Source organism: Oxyura jamaicensis, chromosome Z (genome assembly GCF_011077185.1).
Source record: "Oxyura jamaicensis isolate SHBP4307 breed ruddy duck chromosome Z, BPBGC_Ojam_1.0, whole genome shotgun sequence".
NCBI classification, from domain to species: Eukaryota; Metazoa; Chordata; class Aves; order Anseriformes; family Anatidae; genus Oxyura; species Oxyura jamaicensis.
The window spans coordinates 40,304,708-40,330,848 of NC_048926.1; the positions used below are offsets into that span (position 1 = coordinate 40,304,708).

At 37.9% G+C, this 26,141-nt stretch overlaps 1 protein-coding gene across 4 annotated transcripts in view; it reads right to left on the reverse strand.

The window, feature by feature from the left end:
* PRUNE2 (prune homolog 2 with BCH domain) overlaps positions 1 to 26,141 on the reverse strand; it is a 146,516-nt gene that overhangs the window by 91,931 nt on the left and 28,444 nt on the right. For all 4 annotated transcript variants that reach the window (XM_035310258.1, XM_035310257.1, XM_035310256.1 and 1 more), the window contains exons 2-6: positions 24,552 to 24,656; positions 23,208 to 23,410; positions 21,536 to 21,699; positions 11,331 to 11,483; positions 5,575 to 5,669 (exon numbers count right to left, since the gene is read on the reverse strand). In XM_035310258.1, the coding sequence (XP_035166149.1) occupies positions 5,575 to 5,669; positions 11,331 to 11,483; positions 21,536 to 21,699; positions 23,208 to 23,410; positions 24,552 to 24,656 (720 nt within the window). The remainder of the gene's footprint in view (positions 1 to 5,574; positions 5,670 to 11,330; positions 11,484 to 21,535; positions 21,700 to 23,207; positions 23,411 to 24,551; positions 24,657 to 26,141) is intronic.

Genomic DNA, 26,141 nt, shown 5'->3' on the forward strand with positions numbered 1-26,141 from the left:
TTTTCAACTCTCAGAAATGATGTATTTAATGTTTTATTTTTAAACACAATTAAAAAATAATATATAAATATATACATACTGCAAATGTAATACAGATAACAAATTCATTTAAGCCCATTTATGCACATTAGTGACACACCATGTGGCAGAAAGACTAGGACTACAAGAAGACCCCTTGGCGATTTATTTTATATTAAATCCCTAATGGCCTCTTCTCATCTTTGCAAAAATATGCACAAAAGTCCAGACTATGCAGCCATTGAAATGAATGGTTATTTATTTGCTAAACGAGAACCCTATGTTTAATGTTCCTTAGACATAAGGTAGTCTGCAAAAGTCGCATTCCTACAGCTCCATACATCATTTATTTTACATACCCTAACTTCTCACAACAGGCATCAGAAAAATATCTCTAAACAGCATTGCTATTGTAAGTTACTGTGAATTTTGTTTCCAATTCCATTATTGGAAGATTAAATGCTAACATATTTACTTGGGGTTTTCTTCTTGTTTTGTTTTTTAGCATTAAAAACAAATTCATGGACCAATCTGATCTCATTTGAAATATGTTTATATTTATACCGCAAGAAAAAAGTTCCCAAGTACGTAACAATGGTCCAGTCATTACAGATAGACAATAAAGGTTCAAACCTTCAAACAAATCTTAAAGACTCTCTTAACTGGATGCAACAGCCTACCTAGTACTTGTTTAACATGCACCAATTACGACAGAGATCCTTGCTTTACAGAAGTATTAAAAGCATCACTTTTCGTAATACACATATAAACTTCTCCAAATTAGTAGCATTGTTGCAAGCCATACTACTACTACAAAACAGTCTGAAAACCAAATTGTCTCTCTTATATCAGACTATTTATCTATTGGGAAGTGGATCTGTTGTGCTCCCACACATTTCAAAACTTCTCAAGCTCCAGTTAGTTGCTGTGTGTTTCTCAAAGACAAAGCCCCAAAGAGGAAACTTGTTGCACGAGCTTGTTTTCCCTTGATACTATTCCCAAATCATTTGTACTGCTATGTGTTATCTTTTTGCCCTGTTTTCAACTGCCTGCCTTGATTCTCCCTGGAGGAATTTGATTTTTCTATCATCTTAACTTATTCCATGTTCTGTGAGTAGTTAGAATAAATGTTCATGAAATAGAAGATTAAGGACTATTTGCTGGGCTAGTCCAACAAATGCATTATTAAACTTTAACATCATGAGCCATTTCAACTAAACCAAACGCTCATGAAACCTGAACATCACTCTGTTGCAGTAGACTTAAGAAAGCAGAGAATAGAGTTCAGTTTACTTTGTAAGTATTCATTTCTCAGGAAAAAAAATGACTTTCACAGAAAGTCTCAACGATAAGATATTTCTCATTTCCTAGAGAATTCCAGCAGAGATCAAGCAAAATATACTCTCAGGGTATAACATAATGTAATAGAAATTAACTGTAATGCATGCATTGAATTTTGCTACAGTATCCTATGAGTAATCGTTGTTATGACTTGTGGAAACTTTCTGGCAAAGGCAACAAAAATAACTGTGATCTGGTCTCTGAGTCTTTTGTCACACACCTAAAAAAATCCGCAATACATATGAAATCCAAGTGGAACATTCTGGCAGCCAGTCGCTGGAGACACAGGTCTGATTTCAACTTATGACTTTAATGCCACCTAAATCCTGGAAGCACAGATAGGAAAATAGTTGTCTCAAAAAAATGCAAAGCTTCACATAGATTCTCATAAAAAACTAAACTCCCCTGCATGAAATGCTTTCCTTGACTTTATTACTTATGTCAACACTTTCTATTCCTTCAACAATTGAAGGACTCTCTTATCAGGACACTTAAAAATCCTTCAGCTGACAACTAGTGAGCCAACAAAGAATGGATCTAAATCACAGAACATTGATTAATACCAGTATTTACATACAAATAAAGCTTTGAGATCAATTGCATTACTGTTTTTGCATTTATGTTTTTCTTTATGAGAAACTGTTGAGTGCACCAGTGTGTCTTCATGTGTCCTACAAGTCTGAGTATTGTTATGCAATAACACTAAGTAATTAGTAAGTATTAACTTACAATTGATGATTTATTAGTTACCATCTTTTCCTTTCTTATAAAATACAGAACCTAGAAAACATTCCCACAGGTAATATGAAACATGTATCTTTACTAATAAAAGTAGGGTTTATCACAACATTTCTAACACAGGCTTCAATTAATTTAGCCACGTGGCACATTAATGGAATACATTTTAACATTCTCAATTGCAGAGGGAAAACTGAGGAAATACATTATTTTTCTAATATAGGAAAATCAGTGGAAAAGAAGGGAAAGAGACAGCTCCAGGCCAAGATTTGACTGGAAAGAACATCCATTCTGCCAAGAACAGGGATTTTTTTTTTTTTTCAGAGAATACTCTCAACAAAAATCTGTAAAACTTGCCAGAGAAGTTGATATAAGATGGATATAAGATCATTTGAGAACGTGCTACTGAGGTGTGACATTTGTTAGAATACCTGACTAACTGATCTGTCTTTACCATTGTGACATGCTGACTGAAATCATAGCTTGAGTGTTGAGCTCTAACACTTTCATTTTTCATGATACATTGCCAATGTGGCAGGAGATGTGCACTTGTGAACAGCTTAACTCTACTCAAGTATAACCATATAATCATCTTCTTTGGTCTTAGCAGTATCTGCTACAGGGTAGAGCACTGAACCATAGCAAATAATTGAGCCTACAGAAAGTACTTTCATGAAAAATGCTTTTACTTATCTGTTGGTTTAAAAAACAATGTGAGATTTCTGAAGAAACGAACACAGACTTTCAACACTTGCTGCAAAGCCTAGCCTATACTTCATGTTCTTTTTACGTTTAATCAGGTAATGTCTGCAGACCACTTTGAGAAGAAAAAACAAATTACCATCATAATTGCTGAGAAAATCCAGAAGTCACTAAGGTTTGTGAATTCTCAGGTCATATCGTAACAGAAATCTAAACTGAATAGAGACATGGGTCTGGACAGTTTTGTTTGTAATTCTGTTATGCACAGTTTATTGCTGATACTAGCTGAAGTAACTTGTGCAAAATATTTTTACAAGCCACCTACTTTACCATGATGCAGACAACATTGTCCCTGGCTGTCAGACAGTAAGTCTTGTGCTAGTCAAATGCTGTAAATTAGAGAGTTTAGAAAACATTTGAACAAAGTGCAGTAACGTAATAAATGCAAAACTTATCTCCAGCCCAACCATGAACTTAGAAGTTGTTTTTAACCAAGTATGAGTTTGTAAATCTTAGGAAAAAAAAAAAGGCAAAATATTCACAGCAGAAAATACAGAGGGCAAAATGTAAAGAGAGATGCCCATAATTTCCAGAAAAATAAATAAATCCTATCAGAAGTGCTAAATAATGTGAAGTAATAAAATTGCTTAACAAGTTAGGACTAAAAATCATCTAATTTCAGTAAGACTCTGATCAATTTGTTCTTTTTACTTGCAGCTAAATCTACATTTCGTCCCCAATTGCTGTTGGATGTGTCTCAAGAAAGACAACTGTGAAACTTTTATTGCTTGACCACCAGATCTTACAGCTCCTTGAACAAAGCATGCCAGCATTGAACGTTACTCAGTCACTGAAAAGAGTTTGAAGATTTGCCTGCTTTTAGGACTATGAGAACCTATTGTTGCCAAATTCAATTTGCCACATGGAAGAGAAGCTTCAGGTTATGATTACTTTGAGTATGTAAAGTAGTAAAGATGACTTCAATCATGTTTAGCCAAAGCTAAACATTAGATTTGTGGGGCACAAGGTCTGCATTCTACATAGTCTTTGAAACAAAATGAAAAGTAAAATAAACAAAACAAAAATGTAATGTTAAATCTAGTTTCTCATTACGAGCCCAGTGTGTCCAGCATTCATTGAAGCTCACTTAATAAAAAATAATAATAATAAAAAAATAAATTGTTAAGGATGTTAAAAAAATATATCCAATTTCTTCTTTTTAGGATTTATCCTGCAATACTCTTCCCCTTCCCCATTACTCCCGACCTCAGCATAATTTTGAGGAGCAAAATTATGGCTAACAAAGTTGTGTACCTCATGGCTGGTAAAGCCAGCTTGCCAATGAGAAATTAACAGATTCTGCTTTCAGAATTTCAAAACAGATTCTGCTTACCCTCTATAAAATAGTTCTAACTGTAGTAAAGGCCAAAAAATTCCATGCCATAAATAAGTTTTAAAAGAGACTTGTAAAATGTCTTTGTAATAAAGTTGACCAGGCCAAAAATACTGCTTTATCCCACCCCCTAAGAAACAAATAAACCAGAGTAGTTGCAGAACTGCAGGAGGTATTATAAGATTACTTTTTTTTTTATTTTTTAAAATTAAAATATTTTTATTCCAGTACTTAGTCACATATTAAGGATATCTCAATACTTAGGTAGCAAGATTGCTTTATATATTTTACTATGCAAGCTTAAGAATAAAGCAGAAATTTATAGATAATAATTAGGTGGATTATGCCAGAAACTTCTTCATCCATAAAAGTGCCTTATTTTTTTATAAAATGCCTTGCAAAAACATTTTGTAAGAAACCTCATAGGATATACACTGTAAAGTACTATTCAGGTGATTTTTAAAATATATTTAATCAAAACTTTTAAAATCTAAAAGTAAAAAGTATAAGATGACAACTTCATTTGCATGTCACATACAGTAATATTTATGTCAACTTCAGGTCCAGGTATATAACCACTAACATCTATAATACCAATTATCTCGAAATAATGATGCAAAACATACCACAGAAGTTTTATCCTAGCAATTACAAACTGTCTGTAATTGGTCAAGAAGGAAAATTTTGGGCTATCTCAGGAAAACACATTAGGACAAATCTACCGTTTTAATCCAAACAACCAAAATTCTACAAACTTCTGCCCTGTCAAGGTCCTTTGTTTCTACCAACATTTTCATTTAGATTAGGTCAGTCCACACATGCATTCGGCAATGGACAAAATTCATTACACAATTTCAAGATCGGCATGGAAGGAATAAAAGAACACCCTCTCCTTTCAAAGAGCTGAGAAAACGTTAGATCAGATATATAAATCATATGCCCATATACCATAACCTAATTTAAAAGTATCACAGAATCACAGAATAGTCTAGGTTGGAAGAGACCTCCAAGATCACCGAGTCCAACCTCCTACCTAACTCTAACAAATCTTCCACTAAACCATATCCCTAAGCTCTACATCTAAGTAGTAACTATCTACTAAGTATAACTGAACGCTCACACCTTCAGGTGGCACAAAGGCTGCAATAGGCTAGTGCCATTGTTTTTATACACCATCAAACAGATCAACAGGAAGCAATAATCACATGTATATAAATGATAGTGAGATCATAAACAGCTACTGGTTCTCTCAAAGTAATTGCATTATATATGAGCAGAAGTTTCACTAATCTACTAAGAAAATATGAGGTTCAAAACCTTAAAGAACTCTTCCTTTATGCAGTAGGGCTGTTACCAACTACATTATTTAAGCTTCCTCTTACCTCCAGTGTCATGTACACAGTGCTAATTGCTACTTTGATTTCTCCATCTGAAATTTCCTTGAGATCCTTCAGCATAACTTCCTCAATGCTTACACCTATTTTAGAAGACAAAATAATTTCAATACATTCAAGTATCCACAGCTGAAGACATAGCAACATAAATTAGAAATACAGTTTGAACCTTAATGTTGAGCCTTCTGTATTTTATGACACCCTATAAGAACATTAAAATCAACATTAATAATTCAATGCATAATATTTCCAGAGGGTTTCTTTAAGCAAGGAAGAGATTAAAAAAGCAACAACAAAGGATGAACAGTTAATTAAGTCTCCTGCAATGAAATGAAATTGTGTGAACACTTGTACTTCCTAGGTCAACCGAATTCTATTTGATAATAAATGTATACCTAGACCATCCTTATGCCACCAATATGAAATATTTCTGGAATAAGTAACAGACTGAGAAGCACTTGTAGATTATTATGGTATTTCTAAGATATTCAGAGGCAAAGCATTAAGACACTCTGTAAACACAAAATCATTCAACCTTTCTGGTTTTCCTCACAAATTGATACCAACAATGTACATCAAAAGTAAATGAAACAATGGGATGTGTACGTACCATAGAAACAGAAATGCACATTATCATCAGAAAACAGAGTAAAACTGGAATTGCTTAACACTATAACCAGACTTGTTGATACATTTAAGTACAACGTATTTAAAAGCCACATGACTAAACTTCTTCAATGGGAGACATTTGACTTAAATGCTTTAAAGATTATTATAATAAAAATATCTCATGTATAGATACACAGTTTTATCACACCATCCAGTGAACAGAGAAAGTAGCCAAATACTTATACAAAGAAAGGTGTGAGCTACTTACTTCAGTGTAGAGTGGTAAATAAAACGCCCACAGACTTATAAAACTTAGCTGCATAACATCCACAATGTGTTTGCATGAGTTATTTTTCAGAGGAAGCCAAATATCCACTTAAAGCCAAAGAAATGAATCATCTCATTACTGTTCTTGTATAGAGTCCAGGTACTGCATTCAATCCAATGACAAGATGAACTGGCTTATGTTCATGTATTTATTTTGTTTTTGATTCTGTCCTTTTAAAAATATTTATATGTAGCCTGCAGACTTTGTTTGACTACAGACCAGTGCGCCTCAAATAACAAGTGAATTCATGAACTTGGGCCAACAAATCATTATTTCTGCATGAAGCTGAGAACATTTTTGCCAAATTTTCCTAATATGGTCTAAAACAACAGGTATATAAGGCACAGTGTTCAGCAGAGGTCAGTGTCTTCAATAGACCAGAAACTCTTCAATACTTTACTAATACAAGTACCATATAAATGTATACAGTGTTAAGTATGTACCTTACAATATATAGAAAACAGCAGCTATGAAACAAACAAAAGCATGACATTACCTTAATATCCAATACAAAACTTGGAAAAGTAGGCATAACAGATTCAGTCTGCATGACATTTATTGACAATAGTTTTTATACGTCACACAAGCACGGTAAACTACATCAGTTATAAACCCTCTAGTTTTTCGTGTACAACAAGAAGTACATTAAGAAGTACTAAACCACCTTCCACAAAAATTGGCAGTACTGAGAACAGAGTTCAGCAAAAGACACATTCATTGTCTCTACAATCCAGGCCACATAGTTCATTTCTGAACTGTGAATTCTTGGCTAACGTCACAAGAAACATTAGGGAACTATTCAAAGACTTACGGCCCTGAATTATTTTCTTTTGCAGCCTCACTGAAAGAAAGAGGAAAGGGAGCAGCACCTCAAGTTCTGCCCTTAACTGGCAGAAAAAATGGTTTGGGAAGCCATTTCAGGCTGAAGGTCTGAGTTCAGGTGAGAGTATTCAGCAGACAGGTGGACAGAGAGAGAATAAAGACTACAAGTTTAAAGGGACCCTGTTCATGCCTGATATATCTAACAGAAAAGTATCTCCACAATTCAGTGCTCACTCTTTGGTAACAACTTGGTAGTGGATGTCATTTAATAAAGACAGGAAAAAAAACTGTAATTGCAACAACTTTCAGCATCCCTTCACACACCTGTGATCAAATATCAACTTCACACATTCTGAGTTTTGATCACTGAAATAACATCAAAATGTCTTCAGTTATTTCTAGTGGAAGGAAATGAAAGAGTTACCGTTTTCCCACTTAATCTTAGTCAAAGTCACTTCACCTGTACAGAGCCCTAGCCCTAACAGCTGAAACCGTGATAAATTTGGGAAGGTTCAGAAGATAACATCTTGCATGACACTAAGGGACTGCAACACAGTTTCTGCATGTGGCCTGAAACATTGATTATACCTCTATCCTGGATTCCACTTCATTAACACTAATACTTGATTAGCACACGCTTGTAAAAACAAATATGTGAAATAAATTAACGTCTACTTTATCTGTAAATCACAGAATGGCTGAGGTGGGAAGAGACCTCTGGGGGCCATCTGATCCAAGCTCCTCGCTCAGGCAGAGCCATCTAGAGCAGGCTGCCCGGGACCGTGTCTAGGTGGCTTTCAACGACCTCCAAGGAAGAAGACTTCAGTATCTCTGGACAATCTATGACAGTGTTCTGTCACCCATAAAAGCAATATAAGATTATTTAGAAATTCAGGAGTTCCTCAGCAAAAAATGCAAGTCCATTATTAGAATTTGAATCCAGTTAATTTAAAATTAAATGTAACTACGTGTAACTGTCAATGAAGATACCATCCTGCAGCTATTCTCTCACCACACACAATGAGCTAAACTATTCACAGAATCACAGAATAGTCTAGGTTGGAAGAGACCTCCAAGATCACCGAGTCCAACCTCCGACCTAATGCTAATGAGTCCTCCACTAAACCATATCACCAAGCTCTACATCTAAACGTCTTTTAAAGACCTCCAGGGATGGTGACTCAACCACTACCCTGGGCAGCCTATTCCAATGACTAACAACCCGTTCAGTAAAGAAGTTCTTCCTCATATCCAACCTAAACCTCCCCTGGCACAACTTTAGCCCATTCCCCCTTGTCCTGTCACCAGGCACGTGGGAGAATAGACCAACCACCACCTCGCTACAGCCTCCTTTCAGGTATAGCACTTGTAGAGTGCTATAAGGTCATCCCTGAGCCTCCTCTTCTACAGGCTAAATAATCCCAGCTCCTTCAGCCACTCCTCGTAAGACTTGTTCTCCAGACCCCACACCAACTTCATTGCCCTTCTCTGGACTCGCTCGAGCACCTCCATGTCCTTCTTGTAGCCAGGGGGCCCAGAACTGAACGCAGTACTCGAGGTGCAGCCTCACCAGAGCTGAGTACAGGGGGACAATCACTTCCCTGGACCTGCTGGCCACACTGCTGACCATACAAGCCAGGAAGCTGTCGGCATTCTTGGCCGCCTGAGCACACTAGTGGCTCATATTCAGCCGACTGTCAACCATCACTCCCAGGTCCTTCTCTGCCAGGCAGCTTTCTAACCACACATCTCCCAGCCTGTACCGCTGTTTGGGGTTGTTGTGCCCCAGGTGCAGGACCGTTGGCCTCGGCCCATCGGTCCAGCCTATCCAGATCCTCCTGCAAAGCCTTCCTACCCTCAAGCAGATCAACACACGCACCTAACTTGGTGTCATCTGCAGACTTAGTGAGGGTGCACTCGATCCCCTCGTCCAGATCATCGATGAAGATGTTAAAGAGGACTGGCCCCAGTACCGAGCCCTACCGAGCCGGGGGACTCCACTAGTGACCGGCCTCCAGCTAGATTTGACTCCATTCATCACTACTCTCTGGGCCCAGCCATCCAGCCAGCTCTTCACCCAACGAAGTGTACGCCAGTCCAAGCCATGAGCAGCCAGTTTCCTGAGGAGAATGCTGTGGGGAACGGTGTCAAATGCCTTACTGAAGGCAAGGTAGACCACGTCCACAGCCTTTCCCTCATCCTCTAAGCGTGTCACCTTGTCATAGAAGGAGATCCGGTTCATCAAGCAGGACCTGCCCTTCATAAACCCATGTTGACTGGGCCTGATCGCCTCCTTGCCCTGCAACTGCCGCATGACGACACTCAAGATAGTGCCAGGGAAGTTCATGGAGCAGATTGAGGTCAAACTAACAGGCCTATAGTTCCCCAGGTCTACCCTCTGGCCCTTCTTGTAGATGGGCATCACGTTTGCTAGCTGCCAGTCAAGTGGGACCTCCCCCGATAGCCAGGACTGCTGATAAATGATGGAAAGCACCTTGGCCAGCTCTTCTGCCAGTTCTCTCAGTACCCTTCGGTGGATCCCATCTGGCCCCATTGACTTGCATACATCCAAATGCTGTAGCAGGTCGCCAACCATTTCCTCGTGGATTGTGGGGGCCACATTCTGCTCCTCATCCCCTTCCACCAGCTCAGGGTACTGGGCATCCAGAGAACAACTGGTTTTGCTGCTATAGACTGAGGCAAAGAAGGCGTTAAGCACCTCAGCTTTTTCCTTATCTCTGATTACTAAGTTTCCCCCCACATCCAGTAAAGGGTGGAGATTCTCCTTGGTCCTCCTTTTTGTACAGATGTATTTATAGAAACATTTTTTGTTGTCTTTAACAGCAGTGGCCAGACTGAGCTCCAGATGAGCTTGGCCTTTCTAATTTTATCCCTGCACCGCCTCGCAACATCCTTATAGTCCCGCAGAGTGGCCCACCCTCTTTTCCAAAGATTATAAATGCTCTTTTTTTCTGCTAAGCTCGAGCCACAACTCTCTGTTCAGCCAGGCTGGTCTTCCGCGCCGGCACATCTTTGGTCAAATATTCATGGATATTCAATATTCAATATATGCAATATATTGAATACAATATTTTTAAGCAAAAATATTAGTACTTGGAAAGAGATTTTCCACAGCAATTTTGGATATTCCTACAAGATTGCAGTCATTCTTGGGGAAGTCTTAGCAGAATCTTAATATCTAAAGTGAAAAGTGCTGAAACAAATGAGGACTGAAGACAGAAATTGATGTAGCAGGAACAAAAATGCCCACAAATTCACAGGTTCTTAGCAAATTCTGGCATATTTGAAAGCCCCTTCCATGATACACTGCTCTAGGGATAGGTTTTGTGTGTGAAGCTAAGTTGACCCTGAGCATCCACTTTGTAGGATTGGTTTAGAGAATCCAGAAGTTCTGTGGAAAATTCCTAATACTTTTTTTTTTTCTGATTAGGAACAAAATCTATGAGTTTTTATCTATATCACTCTTGCACAATTTTTAAGTCTGCTGTGGAAAACTGTGGTTGTGAGAAACTGTTTTCTGTCTCTGATCATCTGCATGCCCTAAGTGTGAACAATAACCTCAACAGCACTGCCATACAAAGGACTGCAATGTGGGCTGCACCAGGAGCATTTAGCTTCTACCATAATAAAAAGAAAGAAGCAAAAGTACAGACATAGCAGCAGAGCTGAAATTATAACTTACTAACTTAACCAATTAATCATCTTCTTCACCATCTGCATTACAAGCAAATGGTTTTTAAAAATCGTATCTCATCTCAGACTATTGGTACAACAAGGATGGATGCAGCTCATATCCCCATGACCTGGGGTATCCAGGAAAATGCATTAATTTATTAAATATTGGAACTTTACTTTTTAATTCATGCTTGCTAAATGAAAGAAGTGAAAACAATCAATCAAACAAAAAAGTATTCAAGTTAGGTAATTAAATTTGTAAAATGTCTGAAAATGGAATTTGGATTACCTTGAGGTTTAAGCTGAGTCTCCTGGAGAACAGAGATAATTTCCTCTCGTGGGGGAAGACCTGGGAACTTTTCCTCTAGAACTGACAGCACTTTCTCCTGCTGTTCTGTGATTCCGTCAAGCTCTGAAGACATGCACTTTAAGAGAATGCTTCCTGAAATGTTGAAAGGTGAAATCAGTACCTCCTCTAAACACTGAAGAGGGACTAAATAAACGAGGATGTTTACCCTATCACCATCCCTTTCCTCTTTGGAGCTTGTTCCCACTAATGAGTTCAATGAACTAATAAAATGCACAAGCAAAACGCCAAAGTAATTAGATATACTATCACCTGAAAACAAAAATAAAACTGTTTATATTATTATTTATAATTTATTTTATTTATATTTATTTATATAGACAACTATGGCTTCTGTTACATTGTTTGCATCAAATGATGGCTTCCAAAGGCAACTATATCCAGAATTTTAAAAAATATTCTTGAGTATAGCAAGTAAAACTTACAAAGTGCATTAGAAGGGTATGCTACAAAATACGACAAGGCACATGACATTAGTTATTTCAGCATATTTGACACTAGCTGAACCCCTGTCAAAGAACATACAAAAAAAAGCACACTACATTCAGCCAAACAAAATGATGCACTTTATTTAACTCTATCTAACCTCTAAGGTTAAGAGAAACATAGTTCAATGAATAACTTCTTCAAAATCGATATGCTCTCAAAGGTGAGCTTGATGTCTTTTCAGACCACTATGTTCTGCATCCTGAACGCGAAAAATTTCTGACACAGTTGGAGGTCTCAAGTCACCCTTTCATTACCTGAAGACTGGGATCCAATTCATTAATATTTCCAAGGGCAGCCTTCGCACCCAATTGCTCACACTAAATTAAGGACAATAAAGTCTTACAATTCAGCATTGAAATTATTTATTACTGTATTGTGAATAGGGATTTCAAACAAGAGTATGACCACATTGTATAATGCCAGGTCAATGAGCAAATCAGTATAAAATAGTTTTTATAAGCCAAAATGTTTACATTTTAACAAAGAGCTAAGTGAGAAAAAGAAAAACTTGGACATAGCCATCCTCAATCTCACTGGGCTGACTAGGAAAGGTAAATCTATACACATAGGTTAACATGCCATAATGCACAGGTGGTCAGGGTTCTTGAACAAAAGATGAATATTTTCTGTTCTCTTCCCAAACACCCAGTATGAGTTTTCTCCTCATACTCCTTCCCAGTATGTAGGTTTTCTCCTGCACTGCTACCACAGAAAATAATGAGAAGTATTTCTTCAGAATGTCTAGAAGCACATACAACACAGAACAGTTTTCTTATGCTAAGTACACACCTACTTATTAGACAAATCCTGTATGGATTAAGTAATCTTACCTATGAAATGTAAATTTATTTGTCATATTAATCTAAGGAATACATTTGACATGATGTGCTAAAGGACATGTGGGAGTAAAATATACGTATCACAGATATGATTCTAACATCAGACATTACTGAAATCACAGTTTTCCTGGTAGAAAGAACTATAACATCAAAAAACCAAACTTTAAATGGATTAACATTAATGAAACTAAAAAAATCCTTTGAGTCAGTTTTTAATTATGTAGAAGTCAAAAAAATATATCTACAAAATAATTTGCTTTTTAATTAATCTTATTAAAAGCAATATTTAACAAGCTGTTCCCCAAAAGATATTAAGTTCTGGAAATTCAGATATATGAAATTTCTTTTGTTTTTCTGTTACAGATAATTTCTAATATTCCTTTAATTCTCAGCTTCCCTATCCTTATGTCAGTCTTACCATCACTTCAAGACAATGTTTCTGCCCTGTTTGATAGCATTAAAAATATTAAATAAATACAAACCAAATGAAAAACATATATACTTATACATTTTCAGAATTATTTTATTTTGTTTTGTAAATTTACGTACTCAAACAAGGCTCCAGAGAAAACAGATTTCAGATGTCTCCAGGCAATTAACTGATACTTAGCACCGAGAATATATAGATATATACATTATGTATTAGTCGTATAAAGCTCCCACGAAATTTAAACATAGTTGCAAGCCTTAATTTTCTGTCCCTTTAATACGAAACAAGTTTCCCAATCAGCAGCCTCCAGAATGATTCATCTAACAGTATTCCTTCATTGTTCCTACAGAGTCAATCAGAAAACAATGTATGTGCTACATATTCTTGTCCATATTTTCAGAAGAGCAATAAACGAGTTATATGGCCCACAGTGTACTCCCAGTCAGCACAGAGTTGTACCTGGATAAATGGCAGCTTAGGTACCAGGTTTCATGAATTATTTTGGTAATAACAATCTTCTGATTTTTAAGCACTTTTTTTTTTTTTTAACCTCTGGGAGCAGACAGCAGGGTGTCCATGCATTCACAAAGGAAATTAAGACTCCATCAGAAAGTATTTGTCCGACAGCACATGCTCAAATTCATTGTGCAACGACTTGCCAGGGATGTAGCACATCATGGATAGCTTCCCAGCAGCATAAGCATGACTGGGCAGTCTTGTCCACCTGCATGTATCTTCACAGAATCATAGAATGGCCTGATTTGGAAGGGACCTCAAAGATCATACAGCTCCAATCCCTCTGCCATAGGCAGGGACAGCTTCCATTAGGTCAGGTTGCCCAGGGCCTCATCTAACCTGACCTTGAACACCTCCACGGATGGGACTTCCACAGCCTCTCTGGGCAACCTGTGTCAGTGCCTCACCACCCTCTGAGTGAAAAATTTCCTTCTAACCTCTAATCTAAATCTCTCCTCTTCTGTTTTAAAATCCCTTGTTCTGTAATTATTTACCCAAGTAAAGAGTCCCTCTCCTTCCTTTTTAGAAGACCCCTTTAAGTATTGATAGGCTGTGATAAGGTCACCCTGGAGCATTCTCTTCTACAGGCTGAACAGCCCAGCTCTCAGCCATACATTATAGGAGAGGTGCTCCAACTGCTTGGATCATCTTTTTGGCCCTCTCCTGGACCCGCTCTAACAGACTCATATCCTTCTTGTTCTGAGGGCCCCAAACCTGGACACAGTACTCCAAGTGGGGCCTCCCAAGAGCTCAGTAGAGGGGGACAGTCACCTCCCTCAACCTTCTGCACACTGCTCTTTTAATGACCCTTCAGTCACACAGTGTTTTCAAACCTTTACAAATATCAACACTTTTCAAGTCAACATGATACCAGTTTTCTGTGTGCCTGTCAGGCATGATCTGCCCTTAAGTGAAGCCACATTGGCTTACTTTCTGTGTGCCTTAGCACAGTTTCCAGGAGGATCTGTTCCATGATCTTGCCAGGCACAGAGCTGAGACTGACTGGCCTGTAGTTCCCCAGGTCCTCCTTTTTTCCCTTTTTTAAAAATGGAGGTTATGTTCCCCTTTTCCAGTCAGTGGGAACTCCATGTGACTGCCACGACTTCTCAAATATACTGGACAGTGGCTTAGCAACTACATCCACCAGTTCCCTCAGGATCTGTGGATGCATCTCATCAAGTCCCATGAATTTGTGCACCTTTAGGTTCCTTACATGGTTTCAAACCTGGTCTTCTCCTACACTAGGTGGTTCTTCATTCTCCCAGTCCCTGCCTTTGCCTTCTGGGGCCTCAGCCACGTGGCTACAGCTCGTGCCAGTGAAAACTGAGGCAAAACAGTCACTGAGTACCTCAGCCTTCTCCTTACTCTGGGTAACCGGGTCTCCCATTTCCTTCTGGAGGGGGCCCTCCATTTCCTTAGTCTTCCTTCTATCACTTACGTATCTAATAGAAGCTTTTCTTGTTGCCTTTGATGTCCCTGGCCAAATTTAATTGCAACAGGGCTTTGGCTTTCCTAGCCTGATTCCTACTGCTCAGACATTTTCTCTGTATTCCCATCAGGCTTCTTGTCCTTGCTTCCAATCTCTGCAGGCCTCCTTTTTCTGTTTGAGTTTGACCAGGAGCTCCTTGTTCACTCATGCAGGTCTCCTGGCGTTTTTGCCCAACTTCCTCTTTGTTGGGAAGCGTCGCTCCTGAGGTTGGAGGAGGTGATCCTTGAATATCAGCCAGCTTTCTTGGGCCCCTCCAGGCTTTGGCCCATGGTACTCTTCCACCAAGCAGATCCCTCAAGAGACTAAAGTCTGCTCTCCAAAAGTCCAGGTCAGCAAGCTTGCTGTGCCCCCTCCTTGCTGCCCTCTGAACACAAAACTGCACCATTTCATGATCACTGCAGCCAAGGCTGCCCTTTGGCTTCTCATTCCCCACCAGACCCTCCTTGTTGGCGAGAATGAGGTCTGGCATAGCACCTCTCCTTCTGGGCCCCTCGATCACTTGCAGAAGGCAGTTGTCATCAGTGCAGTCCAGGGCCCTCCTGGACTGCCTATGCCCTGCTGTGCTGTCCCTCCAACAGGTATCAGGCTCCTTGAAGTCCCCTCTGAGGACCGGGGCTTGCAAATGTGAGGCTGCTTCTGTCTCTCTCTAGAGGGCCTCGTCTGCTTGGTCTTCCTGATCAGGTGGCCTGTAGCACACTCCCACTCTAAGGTCCCCTGTCCCTGTCCTCCCTGGAATCCTGACCCACAAGCTCTCTCTCAAGTTCCTCACGCATCCTCAGGCAGAGCTCCATGCACTCCAGCTGCTCACCGACACATGGGGTGATGCTCCCCCCTCCTTGCTTCCCTCGCCTGGCCTTCCTAAACAGCCTGCATCCTTCCAACATCCCAGTCGTGGGAGCCATCTGTCCCACCATGTCTCTGTAATGCCAATGAGAACAAAGCCCTACAGGCATGTGTACATCTCTGACTCCTCTTCTTTACTTCCCATGCTACTTGTGTTAGCATAGAGACATTTAATTTTGGCCCCTGATGAAGCTGACTCACTGGCTGAAATTCCCTTGTGCTGCTCTTCAGGTGCTCTCCTGCTGACCCATGACCTTACCCCAGGCTCTGGGCGTCTACCCCCCGCACTGGCATCAAACTGGGAGTGGGATGGATTGAGGTTCTCCTCCCCTGGCAACTCTAGTTTTAAGCTCTCTTCACCAGCTTGGCAAGCCCATTACAGGTGGTCCCTACTAGCTCCCAGGAGACCACATTTCTCAAGGCAAGTCTCATGGTCTAAGAAGACAAACTTCTGTCTGAGGTACCAGTCCTACAGCCATCTATCTGTTGATTTGCCATAGTCAACTGGCCCTTTCATACTCCTTCACTTTGAGTGTGGGGACTGATGAAAAAACTACCTTCACTCCCATTGCAGTAGCAGTGTTACAGGAGCATTGCTCATGACAATAAAACTAGTTTAATTCTCTTACATACACATACTGGGGAAAGGATATTTTTAATTAATTTATTTTTCTAATCTACCTCCCAATCAAAACAGATGGAAAGACTCCCTATGACATGGCAGTGCAGCCTATCATGCATTTCTGCAGGTAACAGTGTCGATTTTTTTCTCGTTTTCAGTTGTGACAAATTTTGCACTTCTTCAAAAGTAAGGCAAAGCCTCATTTTTGGTCTCAGCTTTGGCAGGACGCAACCATTACTGTACAGATGTAAAAGCAGAATGTGTTCAGAAGTGCACTGTACTGCAGCATCTATCTGGGAGCCTGGACCCTTCCCTGCTCATCCCAGTGTTGACCTCTTTACATATTTTGATCAGGGACAACACCTTCAAATAGCAAAGCAAACCCAGAGATTTGGGGATTTATCACTTAATACAAGAATGAAATGTAGTCAGCTTGAAATAATGCCTCAAAATAAGCAGATATCTTAGAAAGGTTCTTAATGGTCTTCCTTTTTTTTTTTTTTTTTTCCAGCTGCTTATCCCAGCAATACCATAGTGCTTGCAATTGCTAACATTTCTAATAGGGTAAAAGGAAAGAACAGAGACTTCTGGAATTCACAGGATGTCAGCAAGTCCTATGCTCAACATTTATTCTTCTTTCAGTCTTTAATACTATGCTCGTCAGCAGGAAAGAAAAGCACAGACTTCTCACAGATATCCTCAGCATCCCTTGGAGTGTTAAGATTTCAGGTAGTTTAAAAAAAAAAAAAGTTAACTTGAGGTACTTTTGCTTGTCTAAATGTCAGTCCATTTAGTCATGTGAGTACCCTTGTGAGTACCTGCTGTAAGAGAGATACATGGGCTCAGAAATCTCCTGCAGACTTTACTGAGTGCTGGTGCAACTCCCTCAGGGTTTCTGAAAGCATAATGGAAGCTGCTCTGTCTGCTGACAAGCACAGAAAAAAATATATAATATGTGACACAAGATTCAATATTATTTCTTGTGTACTTCATACTACATTACAGATTTTTTTTTTTCCTAGGGAGAGGTCACTAGAAAATAGGCTAGACCTCTTAAAAAACTAAATGCATTTTATTCTTTTTGCAAAGCAGTTTGGAAGTGAAGCACTAGTTTTGCCAAAAGCAATTGCTGTGCATTAATATTAAACATGATCTAATGAAGGCAGAAGTCGTTTTGGGAAAACATTAAGAACAGCACAAGCATCTCCTGAATTATAAGTTTGTGGCTGAGAGAAACAGTACAATGAAAATATAGGCATTTCTCCTGTTGAGAAATGACATGGAAAAATTAAAGACAGGGAAAAGCCACAGTTCCTCATGGAAAGTATACTTTGACACCCCCTGCGTCCTCAAAAATAATAAAACACACACACCAAAAAACAAAACAAAACAAAAAAAACAACACTGCAGATTAAACCAAAGATATAAAACAGACTGAAGCAAGCACTCTTCATTGTAATTAACAGCAAAGCCACAAAGCTGGAATGAAGTGTAATTTGGGGGGCAGGGTGGGGTAGCATTGCCTTCAAGACAACTGTTTCCATATGTAAAAATATCTATCCAAATAACTGCAGTGTTTGTTGCAGTTTAAAGTGTCCCCTTGTTTCTCACATGTATATTAAGGATGAACCAATTAGGGAACATGTGAATCATCTGACTGACGTACAAGACAGAACAACATCAAAAAAAAATATTGGCATAATTTCTGAAGTCTTTAAAAGAACATTTCTTAACATTAGCCTGGGTGGCTAGAACAAACTAATTTTCTCTACTGAAAGTCAGACTGCCCCAACAGAGCACAAAAACACCTCAACTATGCAGCTCATTACTAGCAAAAGGAGACTCACTTTAAAAAATTTGCTGATGCTCTTTCCATAAATGTCTCTGTTTACATGTTGCAGACTGTACCTTGTGGCATCCTTCAAGGCTTTATACAAATAAACATAAGGAGGCATTTTTTAGAGTACACTGACCCAAGGTACCTGACAGTGAGTGCTTGGAATCACATCCTTGCCAGCTGGCTGCTACAAAAAATGTAATGATTCAGCAGTTTAATGGATCTGGAGTTTGGCAACAGTCCCCTTGTAAACATCTCTGGGGAAATAAAATAACACAGGCCCAAGACGCTGGCAGGTTCCATAATTGTTTGCTTCTGGCACAAATCCAGGGACAGAGCAAGCTCTAACTTAAGGCAAATATGGCTGTACAACGCTCTGACTCTCAAAGCAGGTTCTGTTCAAAGCCCAAGGGTAGAACTAACTTATAGCATGTCTGATGAGGAGAAAAAGATACCAGGAAACCACTCAGCTTAAAAAAAAAAAAAGTCCTTAAAAGTCCTTAAATATTAAACTGCCTAGATCAATAATGCTCAGTTTCACACAGATACCTCTCTTCTTGATTGCTGTTGTTGGTTTTTTGTTTGTTTGTTTAAACAGAAGAGTACAGAAGAGTAGGCAAAGTTTGTTCTAAGTTGAAATATGCAGGCTATTAATATCTGCTTCTATTACTAAAATCAACAAATTGCTAACAGACTGTGACAAAGAAACCCAATGCATCCCCAAAAAGAGGCAAAAAATGAAGCTGTAACAGCCACCACACAATAATTATTATAACATGAGATATTTGTATTATCTTACAAATCTTCTAGCAAAATACTCACTGGAAAGCCAGAAAATGAAAGACGAGATCCCAACTCAGACAGAGTCTGGGATCTCTCAGCTATTTAGTGAAAACAAAATCTTTAACTTCCACTTTGGTTCTCTGTTTCTAAAAGTCCGACATACAAACAACATATGGATTTCCTTTGGAAGTAACAAAGTCAGAAAAACAGAGCAGGACCCTCTCCATTGACTCTATGGCCATGCAGTGCCACCAGAAATTGTGGCTGTCCTCCTAAACTGAAAGGCATCCAGCCTCTACACGTACATTCATTAGTACTAAAACAGCCACCCATCCTTATAGACTATGATATATGGTCCCAGTGTTTCTTATGTTCACAGGTAAGTTGAATATCAAAGGGTATACTTCATGGATGTGGACTTTAACAAAACACCATAATATATATAGAGGAACACAAAAGCTAGACCTGATATTGACCTGACCTAATAAGAGATATTTGATCTCTTATTTTCAGACTTCGTAGTTTGATCTACCACCTACATACATTTACATCTAAGATATTTTTGTTTTACTGTCAAAACCAGTAATAGGATTTAGTGACTTTCATAAATTTGCAATTAAAGGTTCTTAAGTACCAAAGCGATTTTCTATTTTCAGAGAGTCACAAAAGGACTTGCTGTATTGCTTAGCATAGTTAAAGATTTTGGAAGTTAAAGATTTTGTTTTCACTAAACAGCTGAGAGATCCCAGACTCTATGTCCGAGTTGGGATCACTTAAACTGCATTACCTGGGAGAAATAGAAAAGCATGAAGTCGTAAGAAGAGCTGTAGTTACTTAGGCTTTGTCAATCATTTGTCATTCCATTTAAGAGAAAGTATGCTGCCCCCTCAATATCCACCAAGTTCTGCAAATACTACTGAATAAAATAATTAAAATTGCCTTTCTGATTTAAAAAAAACAAACAAAAAGCTACTATATCCCTTAAAACTGGAAGTGTTACCTCTAATGCAAATACTTTCAATATTTCTGTAATAAAAGCACTTTATTTTAATTTGGATGCAAAATGAGAGCCAAAACACATGGACGCTTACAACCATGTATAATACTTATATGTGTTCTTGTTGATTATTCAGAGAACTGCCTCCTGACTCTTTCCACCACCAAACAGTCAGCCTGAGAGACTCCCAAAAGCCTGTATCTGTTTCTGCCTCCAGGATCTTGGTGATTTGCCTAGATTTCCTGAACAGCTACTCAACAGAAATTTGGATCTTAAAAAAATAATAATAATAATAATGGCAGGTTTACTAGAGCTTATTAGCATGGAAAGGTTCCTTAAAAGCTGGCTAAATTCAGTGTTACTGGTAGAATTTCTTTCACAGAAGCATGAAAGAATATTACCTTTTCTAATTTTTCAGAACATGCTTGTTATATTTGCTGTCATAGTGATCAGTAAAATGACAAGGGAAGGCTTCACTAGCTTCTGAAAGTATAGTCAAGATTTCATAATCCTCACTAAACATTCCCTTTGATTCCTTAAAGGGCATTTAACATTCAAATGTCAATTAAAACCTAAAGTATTTTAAAAATATTAAATAATATTAAAATTGTTGAACTTAAGAACAGCATTCAGCTCTTTCCAACCCCAGCTTTATTTTCTATGAAAGAATTCTGCTGCAGCAAATAAACTGAGGAAACTAATGCAAATGATAACCAGGAAGACAGAAATGAGAATACTTCTGATTATTCAATTCCCATCCTTCGTACTCTACTGGGCATATGATACTAAAGATAATGAGAGTGTAATGAAGATTTGGTTATGACACCTTTAAGCAGCAGAAGTTTTGCATCATACCATTAAAACATCATTTTACAAAAAGGTACCACCATCGGGAGAAGCTTTAACATGTAAATATTAGATTCCAACCGATATTGCTGTCCACAGGCAGGCAGCGCTGAGCTGCCAGCACTGCACAGCCCCTGGAACTGAAGAACCGCACAGCCTTTCCAGCTACCCAGCTGGTGTGTCGACAGCTCCATTTAATATTCTTGTCTAGTGATACAGCAAAGACCTCTCATGCCTATTTTTAAATGCACATTTTTAATATTCAATATAATGTTACTCTTTAACAAACTCTTTACTCCCTGCTTCTTTTATGAAGCTTCCCGTGGTCTTTAAAGGGATTGTTAACCAAAGAATGGATCACACTCTTTCTGCATGAGCAGATTCAGAAACACTCCATTAAACCTTTCAGTATTTAATATAAAGAGTAATCTCTCACCTCTGAGGAGATAAGCCAGTTGCTGAGTGATTAACTCTGGTGCCTCTTGAAGAATCTCTTTTACTACTAGAGACGAAGATGACGTTTGTAACTCCGGGCTGCCATCATATTGCTCATCCGGATTGATGACTTTGACAATAGCTGATTCCAAACTTTTGTCCTCGCTACCAAGCAAATTAAAAAAAAAGTTTATTTTTCTTTCTAGCTGCTGAGACAACCCAACAAAACAGTTCAAAAACTTTTTTAAAATTCAAGACTTAACACTGCTGTTACTGCCTGAAGTCTGCTATGAAGCGTCTGCTATGAAGCCAAAAAATGTCACAATCAAGTCCCAAAACTGTAATTTCAAAATGAAGAGCTCACAGTGGTTTTATTAATAGATATATCACTAAGACTTCACTGCTTACATTTCCATTATCAAAATCTTTAAATCTAGTAATCTGGAAAAAATATTTCTACATGTATTGAAAATATCACTCTTTATAAAGGGGAGATTTGGGAATTTCACCACTGAATATTTTGGCAATTTGCAAAAGATCTTTATTTTGGATTTAAACACTGTGTTCTGGCTTTTCGTAGTAATAACAAAGCCAAACTATATTTATTAACATAAAATGATATTCATGATTATTTAGAAGAAAGAAACACAGGAGGGGACAATAGCAAAAAGCAAATATTATGGATAATTTTTCTTTGAGAAAGTCAGCAATGTACTGAGTTGCCTGCAGTTGTTAGAGAATCAATATGAAATTTACACCTATTTCTCATTTCAGATTTTCCCTACTTCTATTCTAGTCTACAAACACCTCAGAGTAGGATGGGACTGTTTTATTTTTATTTCCCAAATTGTTGTGCTATAGCACACAAGAAGCATGTTACTTATCTTAAATGAGGTTCTAAACAGAGTTAGAAGCAAATAATGTTCTTCACTGTGGGCAAGATGGGCAGACCACTATAAAGCAGCTCCCTATGCTCACCGTGGGCTTATAAAGTTTCTCACTTAAGGACGGGTATATAGAATATGGTCTCCCACGGAGCAACTCTGAGCCTCTGGCACTGAGGACATTTTGAGAAAAATGCTGTAATGTGAAGGAATTCTATGATTTCTGTATGGCTGTGAAATTACTGATGATGTAAAAACAGAATCTGCTCTGTTCCTAGCTGTATTTATAATAGTTACTATTCCGCACTTAGCTTTACTTGAAGCTAATGTTGCCTGTAGAGTAAATGTCTCAAACTTCTGTCTATCTTCAGAAGGATCTTAACAGCACGTGGATAATTGTTGTGTCCATCTCCATATCAGTATGAGGCCTTTAATTCCCTCAGTGAAAGCTAACTAAGAAAAAAAGAAAAAAATCTCATCTCTTATTTGCTGGTCACAGGAAACCTCAGGATTATTTAAACAAAATTAAAATATCTAGTCTAAGCTGTGTGAAAATACAAGGTATTATAAAAAAAAAAAAAGAACCATCAACAGTGATGGAAAAACAAAAAGACATCTCTATCATCACACGTATTGGGCATAATGGGAGAGAAAATGTATTTTAAATTCCTTTTTTTTTCCTGTGCTAACATAGTGATATAAATATGAATTCAGTAAAAAATGTAAAATGTAGTTTTCAAAACAGCCCAAACCCAAGTAAGCTATCTTGTTGTATTTAAAATGCAATACCTTGTCAGCATGTTGCTGTTTATAAGTGTTAAAGACAATTTCCCTTCAGCATTCAACTGGTGCAAATTGATTTCATCTCGGAAGATATGGAATGACTCTGGGATATTCAGCTCCTCCAATATATATCTTGTCTCTGTGAAGTAGCTGAAGTCTCTTCTTGGTATGTTCAACACCGGTAGGCAAAGAACATCAGGAGGACTGACCTGTAACATATACATGCATTTGTCAGAGTTGAATAAAATGAGACTTGATTTTTTTATTAGAGATACGTTTCAACAGACTAAGCATCTAGAAACATTCTGTTTAATTGTGCCCTTTTACTTCATTCTTTATAAAAAAAAAGTAAAAAGTGATTTAATTCTTATGTGCAGAATTGTTAATTCTGCAGAATTCTCCTGCAGAATTGTTTTAGAAACTAGAAAGGGAAAAAAAAAAAAAAAAGATGTATAATTTTGAAAATCTCACAAGTTTTTCAGGAAAAAAAAATGCATTCTTAAAATTATGTAAATGCAAACTGACAATGTTTTAACTCATGGGAGCCTGGCTTAAAGCCTTGATAAACCTAATCTAACTCTGCCTTTTAAACTTGACTGATTTTGCCTTTGTGACATGGGATGGGGATGAATAGTTTTCAACATCTACATTCAGGCAAGATGATTTACTTCTCTAAATAAACTCCTGATTGTATGGAATTCAGCAGGATATCACCTGTTCAATCATGGAAGTCATCCCCTTCATTTAATGAGGCTTTTCACAAAATGGGGAGAATATCTTAAATATAATATCATTTGACTGTGATTGTTAAGATATCAGATTCTTCAGGTCATTTTCTAAAACTGTCTTTTACAACGTGCACATACAATGCTAAGTACAACATGATCACAATGAGTAAGGACTTACAAGTGCAACTTTCAAAACAAATAGTAAAAAATAAAATAAAATAATGATCCCTCTTGACTCCTATGAATCAACAACCTAATAAAAGCAGTCACCTAAAGCTCTGTAATTTATATTGCAAAACTGTGGATGTAATCCATTCCAGCACAGAAAATGTCTGCAGAAAATCTGTGCACTGCTTAAATCAAATGTAACTGATACCTAGACCAAGTGCTGGCAATTGCAGAGGGGTAATATTTTGCTGGTATTGAATAAACCACTCAATACTGTCTCATTAATTTTTGTATGGAAAGACATTTAGATTGTTCCTCTTTAAAAATCTCACCTCTGGTTATAACAAAGTCATTGTCCAGAATAATGTCTTTGTGATATGTTCTAATGAACTTAACAGTAAGAAATCTGTAAGTTGTAGCAAATGAGTTAAGATCCCTCTGTTTTCCTCATTACCTTGTCTAGAAAGTAGGCATAGGCCAGAGCAGAAATAAGAGAGTCCAAATCACAAGATTTATTTCCAAGAACAACATGGACTTTCTCCAGGTGCTTGCTCCTGTTCTGTAACACAATAGAAGACATTTGCAATGAGTAACAATGAAAAGAAAAAGCGAAGCCCAGTCACCAACACACTTCAAAAGACACATTAAATACCTAGTTGGTGTTCTTAGTTGGAACACTTTCCTGAATTTGCTGAAGGAATGCACTTACTGTGGGATCAGACACGTTTCCTTGACTTCATTGCTCCCAAGAAAGCCAAAGAAATTTGGGTCTTGTAAGAACCTAGGTCAGAACCTGAGGAGTAACCTGACAGAGCTCCAGATACCAGCAAATTAGTAGATAAGCAGAATTATGTATATGTGGAAAAATCCCTTGAAAACAACTGACAGATCTCATAAGAAAAGCAGTCACAAAGAGTGTGGAAATACACACAGAAAGCTATATACATCAAGTTCTATTTTTTTCCCCTTATTTTCCTTGGCTGAAATCAGTAACTAGACAAACTAACTGATCGGAGTCAGTTCTAAAGAGTCAGGCTTTCATGTTGACTCAAAGCTAGACAGACTATATGAATCACTGAGGTCTTCGAGTTCTCCTCACTGTCAACAAGAACTGTGTCTGTTCTGCATCTAATAACATTAGGAGCTTTCCAAACACAAGGAAGAGAAAGGCTGCACCAACTGCAGGAAATAAAAATATTTAGGGAAGCGTGTATCTTTTTGGTAAGCACACACACAAATGTGAGATGATGTTTTTCTCTTGTACACATCATAATGTCAACCTAGCTGCATGGAAACATATTTTTTATTGTTTTAAACTAAAAGCTAATTTTAAAGCTATGCTTCTTAATTTGAGAAACCTATCCGACTGACTCTAAGGTAGATAGCTCAGAGCCAAATATATGTAATCGAACATTGTTTGTGTTATTGTCTGAAAGCTGATATACTTTTTGTTATTTTGGATTAGGATACAGCATTTTATCAAGTTCAATTTTGATCTTTCAATAGAAGGATATAATTAATATATTATCCCCAATAACTATAACCGTGCAATTTTTTTAAACTAACCTTTTTTCTCTTTGTCAAATCTCACCTCTAGTTGAATCTAAGGAAGAGACTCTGTTCTCTTTCCAATATTTGGAACACAGCCATCAAAAGATCTATGGATAATAAAACCAGGACACCTATTCTCCATTCCCCATGTATTGGGAAATAAACTACATAAGACAGACAGCTTTCTGGAGAGGACAACGTTTGGAATAGGTATGTTCATTTAAGCTGTATGCCTTCACCAGCAGTAAACTATGTTTCCTTCTTTCTATCATGTGCTTATTGTCACACTGTCTTTGTCAGCACAAATTTTTCACTAATATGCCACCCTAAAGAATGAAAATCAAGTTCATGAGATCATGGATTTTTTTGTTTGTTTTTTAAGTATTATTCAGTGTGTAGAAGTCTTTTTCTTCAGCTTCCACAAAACAAACGATATAACCTAGACCAAGTAGGAAATGAAAATGAAGTGACAAATTGATTATTAAAACTACAA